This window comes from Sphaeramia orbicularis, chromosome 22, assembly GCF_902148855.1.
Source record: "Sphaeramia orbicularis chromosome 22, fSphaOr1.1, whole genome shotgun sequence".
NCBI classification, from domain to species: domain Eukaryota; kingdom Metazoa; phylum Chordata; class Actinopteri; order Kurtiformes; family Apogonidae; genus Sphaeramia; species Sphaeramia orbicularis.
The window spans coordinates 26,716,253-26,727,412 of NC_043978.1; the positions used below are offsets into that span (position 1 = coordinate 26,716,253).

General features: G+C 38.1%; 1 protein-coding gene across 3 annotated transcripts in view; it reads right to left on the minus strand.

The window, feature by feature from the left end:
- Window positions 1-7,500, minus strand: part of msrab (methionine sulfoxide reductase Ab) — an 84,270-nt gene extending 76,770 nt beyond the window's left edge. Inside the window, exon 1 of one of the 3 annotated variants that reach the window (XM_030127119.1) lies at window positions 6,793-7,500. In XM_030127119.1, the coding sequence (XP_029982979.1) occupies window positions 6,793-7,090 (298 nt within the window). In that variant the 5' untranslated portion in view covers window positions 7,091-7,500. Of the gene's footprint in view, window positions 1-255; window positions 409-509; window positions 529-6,792 lie in introns of those variants that run through there. The other 2 variants (XM_030127124.1, XM_030127120.1) reach the window with 2 other exon arrangements.
- Window positions 7,501-11,160: the final 3,660 nt, after the last annotated feature.

Here is an 11,160-nt window from a genome sequence, read left to right on the forward strand (position 1 = left end):
ATGTTTATGAGTAAATTTACTTTGTTAAATTCCAGAGGCAGAAAGGACTACAATCTTATCAGTTCACCACGTAGACTGTGGAAGACAGACAATCACTTGTAGGAAATGATGCTGACAGAGGTAGAAAATGCAGCCCTTCCATTTGAGTCTGGATGTTCCTGCAGTGAAGCAACAGTGCTAATCACAGAGCCACGCTGCTGCCCCACTGCAAATCTTCATGAGAAAGTATTTTAATTTGCATGCTTTCTCACCTACCCGCAGTACATTCTCTTTCCCCTCTGGTCTCATTGTGCGAATCAAAAAGCAAGGGCATCTGAAGATAGCAAAGATGAGAAAATACTGAGAAATAATGCCAGAGATATATCTTCGCCATGAACCTGTTTTTAAGAGTTATAGTGAAGCATGTAACCGAGATTGATTTTGGTCAGCTGACCTCCCTCATCCTGTTTGGAAGAAATATTGGCAGTCTATCCTGCACTGACTCAAAATAATAGCCGCTGTGCCCCTACCATGTAGCAATCTGCCACTGGATCATTCTCGCCAAGGTCACAGAGTACATTATAGAGGCTGGAGCGAGGAAGGGAACGGAGGACACCGGGACGTCGAAACAAAGAGCGAACACTTTGAAGAGGCTGAAGGGCTAGAAGCAACTTTCATATTTGTGATCTTCACTGGAGAGAGCGAACAAGTGCTCACATGTACATATGTGGAGACGGTGCTTGTAGTCCCTAAATTACTTATGCTTACTGGCCCACACAAACACAGGAGCATCCAATCCCAACACATACACACACACACACACACACAGTAACAACCCCGTCTCCACCTAAGCTGCCCCCCATGGTGAAAAGGGAGGAACAGATTTCTGCCATGCGGTGTCTCCGAGCTGCTTCGACAGACGGAGCAGGAACTTACGACGGGGTGGAGCTTTCATGCGCATAATGCCCAGATGGGCCCCTGGATGCTGCGGCACCACTTCCTCCTATGCGCTCACACCAAGCATCCCACAATGCACTTTGGGGACACTCCAGTCTGGGTAGGTGATGACTGGGAGCGTCAGGTTCAAATCGCACCACGGTTCTCCTTTGTAGCGCACACCTACGAGCCCTCCTTTCTCAAAATAGTACAATGGAAGTGTGAATAAAAGATATGATGAGCTGAGCTGAGAGCGAGAGGTTTGACACAAAGAGCTACGAGGATGGATGACACAAATAGATAAGCAAGGATAGGATGTGAGGTGGGGGGTGGTAAAATATGTGCAGTCGCTGTTAAAAAAAACTGATCAAATTACACACTAATTGCTAAAACATTTTACCGCTAATTAAAATAATACATTTTCTAAATGCCGGGTCATTGTGATAGTGCTCAGAGCTTGATCCACAGAGATTTGTTTCAACGTTGTTTAATCATTAATTATCTGTAATACAACCCCACCTTACATCCCAATAGGCTTTTTGCTGCAACTTTTGATTCCGTAGGTTTAATTGCCGTCCATAAACTGAATCACTAACAGCCTAAGAGTCTAGTTTGACTTTACAAATCCATCCTGTTTTTGTGGTCAGCATTCAAAATATTTCCATACAATGTCAAATATTTCAATCAATATAATGGGAGCATCCAAAGAAGCAGCTTTGTCGCTAAAAGTGTCAATACTGTCCATCATTACTTGCCTGGCCTGAGTTTTTCCTCATCAGTCGTTCAGTACAGAAGCAAAGGCCAGAGCGTATTGCACTGGAAAACATATAGGGAAAAAGGTAACGCAGTGATAGCAGATGCCATTCAGTCAAACTGACTCTGAATCTTGCTTGTATGTTGTGGTTTCATCTCATCCCTGAACATATCCAGCAGAGATAAACTGCATGTTTGGATCTGGTCTCTGGATCAAACTTCACCAGGAATGAAAGCCAATGGCAGATGGCATTCGATTCTCCATTTTCTCAAAGTAGAGACATTTAAGAGCACAGATGCCCCAGTAGTCTGTGGACTAATGGGTGTCTATCTGAAATTAATGTTGTTTCGACTGTTGTTTTTCTTCAGTCTATGGAAGGATGAGAGCGAAAAGTAAAACTGCAGGGAAAATGAACATTAGCAGCTTTTTAAAGGGAGTGAATGATTAACAATACACTTAAAGCTAAGTGAAAGTTGACCCTTCACTGGGGTACAACACACCTTTAATATGTATACAGGTCTCAAATACAGCATTATAACTACTGTTACTGGTTTAACCCAGCCACTGGCCACCACAAGCATCTACTGATCTGAAATGTTTAAGTTTTGACCCTCTAATCCTATCAATAATCCAGGTAAAATGCACCTTCACAGCAAGATCAGATACGCCTTATTTTAAAGTTTTTGAAGCTCCGTTGCAAACACGGAAATACTGTCAAATAACAGTGGTTGCAGATATTGTTGCTTTTACTTTCAGTAACTGATGGATTTTGCTGAAAAAACTTTGATATAATAACCCTCTGAATTTACTCTGAACTTTTAAGAACATGTACATAATCAATAAATGAAATATAGGAAAACATCTAATTTTTACTGATCCACACTAATGCAGATATTTCCTTTATGTTTGGGCCTCTTGTCCACATGTAAATTATATTTCAGGTCACAAAAATGAAGATTTTTAAAAACTCCAGTTGGTGTGTTTCCATGTAAACAGGAAAAAAAAATGGAGATATTAGAAAACAATGGTATCAACACTCCATTTTATGCACGCCTAGTCTTGGTTTGTGTGATGAATATTCACTTGAAAGGTCAAATCCAGGTGCATAAATCAGTGTATGACCTGTAGATCAAGGCCAAATCCACATCAAAAATAATAATACACTTTGCCAACCAGAACCACCATTTGAGTTTATAACCTAACTTGTTGCTGCTCGGTCACATGACAGATTAAAGCCTCTGTGTCTGCCATGTCCAGTTTGAAGTCTAACAGAAATGGTTTGGTTTTATGTTGTCATTTTTTAAAACAGAAGTCATGTGAACAGACTTTTTTTTAAAAAAACAGAGGAAGAAAACATCTAATTAGACAAATATCTGTGTTAGTGTGGACAGGGTATTAAAAAAAAAAGACTACACATTTTTAACGATTTGCAGACAACCTGAAATGATACTCTATTTATAAGTCACTTGAGAGAGTTGCCACAAAAGTAGGTCTTTAACCTCCTGAGATCCAGGAAAGTAAAAGTTTCTGCTTTTTTGGATTAAATAATTGGCTTTGGTGGAGACAGCAGGATGTAACATTTTTTCAGATACTTTTTTCTTTTATTGGAATCAAGTTGTGACACTCTTGTCCCATACAGAGGACCAAACTGCATCACTGGGACTAAAGAGGTTAAGGGTTAAAAGGTTGTTTGTCATATCTACACCTTTATTCAAGGTCTGAGTTTATATTTAACAGTGGTTTTCACTTGGACATGTGAACACTGGGTTCCTTCACATTTTTATTTTGACTTCTTGAGGACATCCTGTATTATTATAACATGCATTATACTTTGCATGGACTAGAAATTTATCACATAACTGTTTCATTTCTTATCAGATTCATATATACTTTTACATATTTTCAGCTCATGTTTCATTAAATTTCTCTGTATCTAGACCATACAGTACACTTAATGATAATTAAGGCCTTAATATAGGACAATCTAATTTACTTATTACTGATACACAGACATGCTAGATTATTACACATATTATAATGCATGTGGAACAAAACTCATGTACGCATACTAAAATTACATTTTGCATGGACTACAAATGTATAGCATGTGCCTTACAGAAGACAAAAATGCATTTCCTGGTCTCAGGAGGCTAAGGGTTAAAAGGTTGTTTGTCGTATGGGTGCTTCTATGAAACTGGGTTTATTTTGGTACCTGGCACTTTGCCAACTTTTTTAGACCCAATAATAAAAGAGAAATTTAGACATATTTCCCCCCAGGATGTACCTAATGATGACCTCAGACTAGGGATGTAACGATTACCGGTATAATGATAAACCGCGGTAAATTTCCCAATGGTTAGTATTACCGTTTAAATTCTAATTATCATGATAACCGTGTTTGATTACCGCACTTTGAAAACTAGAGGTACTGCACATTTCCTGGAGAAGCAGCAGCATTCCAGGCTCTATCTATCTATGAAAATGAAACTCAAACAACTCAAACTTGATATGGAAAATGGTCAAACAGTGTCCATAAGGTTTCATCTTTAATGCACATTTGTGTATTTGATTGTTTACATGTTAATATCTGAATGTTTCTGCAACAGAAAGTACATTGTGGCTATTATTTAATTTTCTTTCTTTCTGTCTTTCTTTTACAATATACAACTTGGTTAAATTATTTCAGTGTGTGTATTAGTACTTTTTAAACATTTTGAGCACAATTTCAACAATATTGCGATAATAATGATAACCGTGATAATTTTGGTCACAATAACCGTGATATGAAATTTTCATATCGTTACATCCCTACCTCAGACAAATGCAAAAAAAACTTAACCAAATTAATGCATTTTTGACAAAATATTGGGGCCAAAAATAGGACCAAAATTGGGACTGAAAAAAACACCAAGGTGTCAGTGCATTTGATCTGGAAAACATGGCTGTAAATGGTCTTATATAGCGCTATAAATAAAGACACTGTTAAATGTGATGATCCTAGTGGTTTTTCTAATCCAGACATGCAGGTGTTTCATGAATCTCAGTCTCATTCCAGGTTTCATGTGTAACCCATCGTGTCCACTGGTGTTACATACAGAACCTGCCTGTTTAAACATACAAATTACGAGTTATTTTGCAACAGTATTCATTTTTGTGAAACACTCTGCCTTGGATAACTGGTTCGATTCCCTAAAATGTAACTGGGTATGGTTACATGATGTTTTTTAAATCCAATTTATTTTTCCAGAAGAAATTGATTCGGAACTAAAGTATTTTCTCTTCTGTTTACATGGAAATGTTAAACCCAAATAAAGGTTTACATGAGGTATTAATGAGGTAGATAAGTGAGCAAAAGGGTTTGCGCAGCAGTGCTCACGTTGCCTTGTTCTTGCAGCTCTTCCTTTACCGTTTTAGCTTTGCATTAGTTTTTTATTTCCCAAGATTTTATTACTGCAGTAAGTCACATCGCCATGGTTTGAGCCTCAATTTGTGATCATATTGACCCCACCGGACTAAAGGAATGATTAGGGAGAACTGAATTTCACAAAATCACTCATTAAATACTACAGATCACCTATAAAAGCCTGGCTACGTCTGACCATAGGAATGAAGCGATTATGCTAAGCTAGGCTAAGCTAACGGAAGGGCTGCGAAAACAAGGCAATCGGTGCACTGCAGTGCAAACTGATTTGCCCACTTATTGAACTCATTAGTGCATGACAAATGAATGAATAAAAGAACAGGTGATGAACTCTTCCTTCAGGGTTTTCGAGGCTGGTAGATCCCATCAGAATAGCCCTCTGGAACAGTTTGGGTTGACTAGACTGCACTGCATATTCTTCCGCCAACGCAGAATGTGTGCGTCATCGCGACAGGACAAGACAACGAGCATGTGCAGAATGGCAGCAATAAAGTCCAAACAGAATATAGGGTTTACATGTCCGAGGAATAATTTAGTTTGGAATAAAAAGGGGATTAAACCAGTGACTTTATTCGGATTTAAATTTAATCCGAACTATTCTTTTTCAACTGGAATAAGGTGTTTACATGGGCATCTGAAATAGGATCTAACGTTTATTCAGATTAAACTAGGAATAAAAGTTGTCATGTAAACGCACGGACTGTGAGAATAAAAAGATACTCGAAAAATAGTAGCGCTGAATTTTGTGTCTTTTTTACCGTGTTACGTGCAGATTTTTGTATAAAAAAATAATATACAGGGTGGGGAAGCAAAATTTACAACGAGCATTTAGCTGTTTTTTCTCAGCAGGCACTACGTTAATTGTTTTGAAACCAAACATATATTGATGTCATAATCATACCTAACACTATTATCCATACCTTTTCAGAAACTTTTGCCCATATGAGTAATCAGGAAAGCAAATGTCAAAGAGTGTGTGATTTGCTGAATGCACTCGTCACACCAAAGGAGATTTGAAAAATAGTTGGAGTGTCCATAAAGACTGTTTATAATGGAAAGAAGAGAATGACTATGAGCAAAACTATTACGAGAAAGTCTGGAAGATACTATTAAAGAAGAATGGGAGAAGCTGTCACCCAAATATTTGAGGAACACTTGTGCAAGTTTCAGGAAGCGTGTGAAGGCAGTTATTGAGAAAGAAGGAGGACACATAGAATAAAAACATTTTCTATTATGTAAATTTTCTTGTGGCAAATAAATTCTCATGACTTTCAATAAACTAATTGGTCATACACTGTCTTTCAATCCCTGCCTCAAAATATTGTAAATTTTGCTTCCCCACCCTGTAAAAATGAGTTTTATCTGAAAAATAGTTTCTCTTTTATCTCAGTAAATATTTATTTTTTAAACCCATTAGTCTACATCTATTTTGAATTTTTAGCCCCTCTGTCCTGTTTTTAGGGACCAGTTTCATAGAAGCACCTTTATTCAAGCTCTGCGTTTACATTCAACAGTGGTTTTGACTTAAAAGACATATGAACACTAGATTCCTTGACATTTGCAGTTCTTAACTTGCTAAACATGAGGCTTTGGTATTTAGTGGGTTTGTGAGGAACCACGTGACCAGTCCCTTCCACCCTGCGCGTGTCAGCTCTTGGCAGCTCCTTCATTTGGACACAACCTGTCACCTGCTGTTATTTACCTGCCACGACCATTTTCTCCTGTCTCCCCTTCAGAGCCCGGTCTCTGCTCGGCAGCTCGGTGTTTTTAGCTGCCATTGAATCAGCGAAAACGACCAGAAGGAGCCACGCGCTTATCGCTACTGTCTGTGCGTAACGGGACAGCGGTGCGCACGGACACGTCTTCCGGTATGCACGCGCCGCGCCACGTTCATCCATTTCTAAAAGCAGGAAGGAAGGAAAATAGGAGGAAGAGGAGGGGAGAGGAAGAGGAGGAGGAGGAGAGACGGCGGTGAAAACGCCATCAGTATGAATATTCATCGTGCGTGGGCAACCTCGTGCACTGCATATTAACTAGTCAAGGGGTTAATATGACTTTGGCACAAAAGCCTACAGTGCGCCGTGTGCGGGAACGAAATTAAATTTAAATAAATATCCACGCCGTTCAGCATGCAAATGAGCACTCCCAATTATCAGCTCTCATTCTGTGGGAGGCGCCTCGCATGGAGCGTGGATGTATGGCTGGGTTCACTTTGTGGTTCATTTTACATCAAGGAATGCACGTTAGAGGTTAATGTGGATGAGTAACAACCTGAGCAGTTCACTGTTAAAAAGCCCAGGAGCAGATGAAATGTATAGTCTGGATGCAGAGAAATTCAATCAAACAGTCCCTTATGTGAGGTGACAACATAAAAGCATATATTGAGACAATGAGAAATGACAACAGTTGACATGTGACTCATTTCAAGTTCATGCAAAATAGTTTTAGTATGTGTGTGAGTGTTTTGCTCTACAGCAGTGTTTTTCAACCTTGGGGTTGGGACCCTACATGGAGTCACCTGGAATTCAGATGGGGTCGCCTGAAATTTCTAATAATTGATAAGAAAAAAAAAAAAAAATTTACTATTAAAAATATATGGTGAGTTGAGAGAGACAATCACAAAACATAAAAGACATGACAAACTGTGAGTCTGAAACTGAAGCACTGTGGTACTGTTTTTCTGTCAAATGTTCATTGTGGTCAGTTTCAGATGCTGCAGCTCTTTCATAATTCATAGTTTGAGTTATTGTTTGTTCAGTATTAATTGTCAGCCTTGGAAATCCAAGCTGGACTGACTGTACATATCCTGACCAAGGAAAATCAAATTCTCACTTTGTGCAGTAATCTGCACCTGGCTTTACTGCCCCCGTCCATAATAATATACATTATATAGACTAAATGTAGTCTTAAAGTAATGTTTAATGGCATCATAGTATAGCAAACCATTAAATGATCAAAAACAATTTAATTTTAGCAAAAAAAAAAAAAGTCTCAGTTTTGAATGTCTAGGGTCACCAGAAATTTTTGATTTTAAAATGGGGTCATGAGCCTAAAAAGGTTGGGAACCACTGGTCTACAGGGTGTATCCAAAAATAAATAAATAAACACATTTTGAAAAATTACCCCCAGTTTGATAATTTTTTGAATTTTCTTTTATGGACGTCAGTAGGTAGGGGACTGGTGGATATTTGTCCAAATTTACAGACCCAGGTTTTCATGCATGAGTGAGCAGGGGCAAACTGCGCAATCCAAGTTAAATCTGGTTTGTGCAAAGTGGGATTTAAATCCAACCAAAGGTCATGGGAGGGGACAATGGGCATCCATCTTGTTTTCCATAAAATTGCCAGGTTACAGCATTAACACTTTGGCCACCATATCAGTTTCATTTCTTTACCCATGGCAGCTGTTCCTGCTTTTCAATTTTAATTCAACTTGTTTAGACCTGAAAATGTCACTGAGGACAGGCCAAGTTAGAGTTAGGGTTAACCTGACCCTCCCCTACCTACCGACATCCATAAAAGAAAATTCCAAAAATTATCAAATGCGGAACTGAGGGTAATTTTTCAAAATACTTTTTTTTTTTTTTTATACACCCTGTATATGCAATAGAAAACGTATGTTATACTCAGTGAATGTCCACGTTGTAGGATCAGTAGTGTTTCATCTTATCTTCTAATAATACAGGGTGACCTTAAATAGTACATTTTATGTCCATACGTATTGGTCATGCCCCAGCCTGAACACATTCTGGATGGAGGTCTTTCATACTTCATCCCAGGTGTTGACGGTAAAATTGGAGCCAAACCCTCTTATTGCTCTTTTTGGGGTCACCGGAGTGGAAAATGGCGCACTGTAGCATTTGCCTCTCTTCTGGCTTGTCAGTCGACCCTCCTCAGGTGGAGGGATTCCAGTCCGCCCACTCAGACAGAATGGCTGACAGATATCATGTCCTGCCTGAAGCTCGAAAAAGTCAGGTATTCACTTTGGCTTTCAAATGGAAAGTTCCAGAAGGTGTAGGGACTCTTTTTAAACATGTTTCAGGCCTTGTGAACATTTGACATTATCACAATTTACCAATCCATGCTCCACGCATCATTGTTATGATAGGCTAATACCGATAATTGAAAGCTCACTGGCAGTGACTGGGGATTATTTTTTTGATTTTGTTTATTTTCTACTTTTTTTTGTATTACTCTTCCTTGTCTTAATGTACTAAGATATTGATATGTGTCTATTCATACAACTTGTCTGTAACAACTGAACACCTGTGCACTATGTTCTGGAAAATAAATAAAAGAGATTTAGATTTTTTTTTTTTAAAAAGGTTCATTTTATTGTACTATATTAAGGATTTAATTAACCTTAAATGTAGTGTGTAGTCTAGATGCAGAGAAAGTCAACCAAACAGTCCCATATATGAGGAGAAAATGTTTATAAAACTATATGAAGAAATGGAAAGAGTTGACAAATGACGCATCTGTAGTATATAAGTATGTGCATGAGTTTTGTTCGATATCCTCCTGAGACCCAGGAAAGTGAAAATTTAAGGTTTTTTACTTTAAACAATTGTCTTGATTGGAAACTGCATAATGCAAGGTTTTTCAGTTACATTTTTTAAAACTATTTTTATTTATTTATTAATTTATTTTTAATGGAAATTCCTTTGCAATGGACAGCATTTTTTTTTAAGTAAATCTGTCAAATTTTGTCCCCTACAGAGGAAAAAAAAATGCATTGCTGGGTCTCAGGAGGATATGCAACATAAAGGGTGTGCTATAATAACACAGGGTGTCTGCAGAACCTTAACAAGTTTTAAATGAAGGCTTTAATTGACAAAAAAATCCTTAAATCTGACACTCAGAGGTCTTCCACACACAAAATAAAGGATGTTGCTATATTTCTTTTGGAAATCTCTGGAAAGAATTTGTCAAGTATGTAACAAGTGTTTAGCATTTTATCATAACAGAGATGGGAATGAGTGGAGCCATAAACAGTCATTTATGGGTGGAGGGGTTCCTTTAGTAGCAGAAACAATAGTCATGGAGGAATAGAAACAATAGAAACATGCTGAAGACTGGTTCGAGACAGTAACTATGATGTTTTATTGTTATCTTTATGAAAGTAACATCTTAAATTTGATTAGTGATGAAAAATGTCTTTAAAAGTCCTAAAGTTGGCTTCTTCAAACCTGCAGATACACTGTACTAAGTTGCCTTAGAGGTAACATGGAAACTTCAACGCTGACTCTGGGTTTATATGTCACGTATGACATTTGCATATGGACAGAAACACATTAGCCTAAAGTGTGTGATGATACAAAGGAACTGAATGGGTTAGGTTACTATTCGATGACCATATTTTTTAATCTACACCATTCCTCTCATATTCATACGGTACGTTATAGATAGCTTGGACTTCAGAGTGTCCTTTCGTCACCTACACCACTCCAGGTAGGGTCACAGTTTCTCTCAGATATGCTGGGCCTCTCAGCACTGCACATACATATCATACACATATGTAAAGGTTAGTGGGGCTACATCTGTTGACACATAGTACATAATACTATAATTGCATACTAGTAAGCAAGCATGGAGGCACCATAACACAACACCAAATACCACACCATCAACTGTGCGCTGCAGTATGACATGCAGGATGCTATGGATTGCAGTCCTCAAATCCAAGGACGTAAATGTAAACAGAGCAGTAAATGCTGTTGCACTGATGCCTGTGGAGTAGATTGGGTGGCTGAATGCACGTAAAACTCTAAGACAGTGGTTCCCATCTTTTTTTTGGCTCATGACCCCCATTTTAACATCACAAATTTCTGGTGACCCCCAACATTCAAAACTGAGACTTTTTTTTGTTGCTGAAATTAATTTGTTTTTGATCATGTAATAGTTTGCTATACTATGTTGTAAATAAACATTAATTTCAGATGACATTTAGTCTATATAATATATATTATTTGTATGTATGTATATTATGGATGGAGGCAGAAAAGCCAGGTGTAGATTACTGCACAAAGTAAGAATTTGATTTTCCTTGGTCAGGATATGTACTGTCAGTC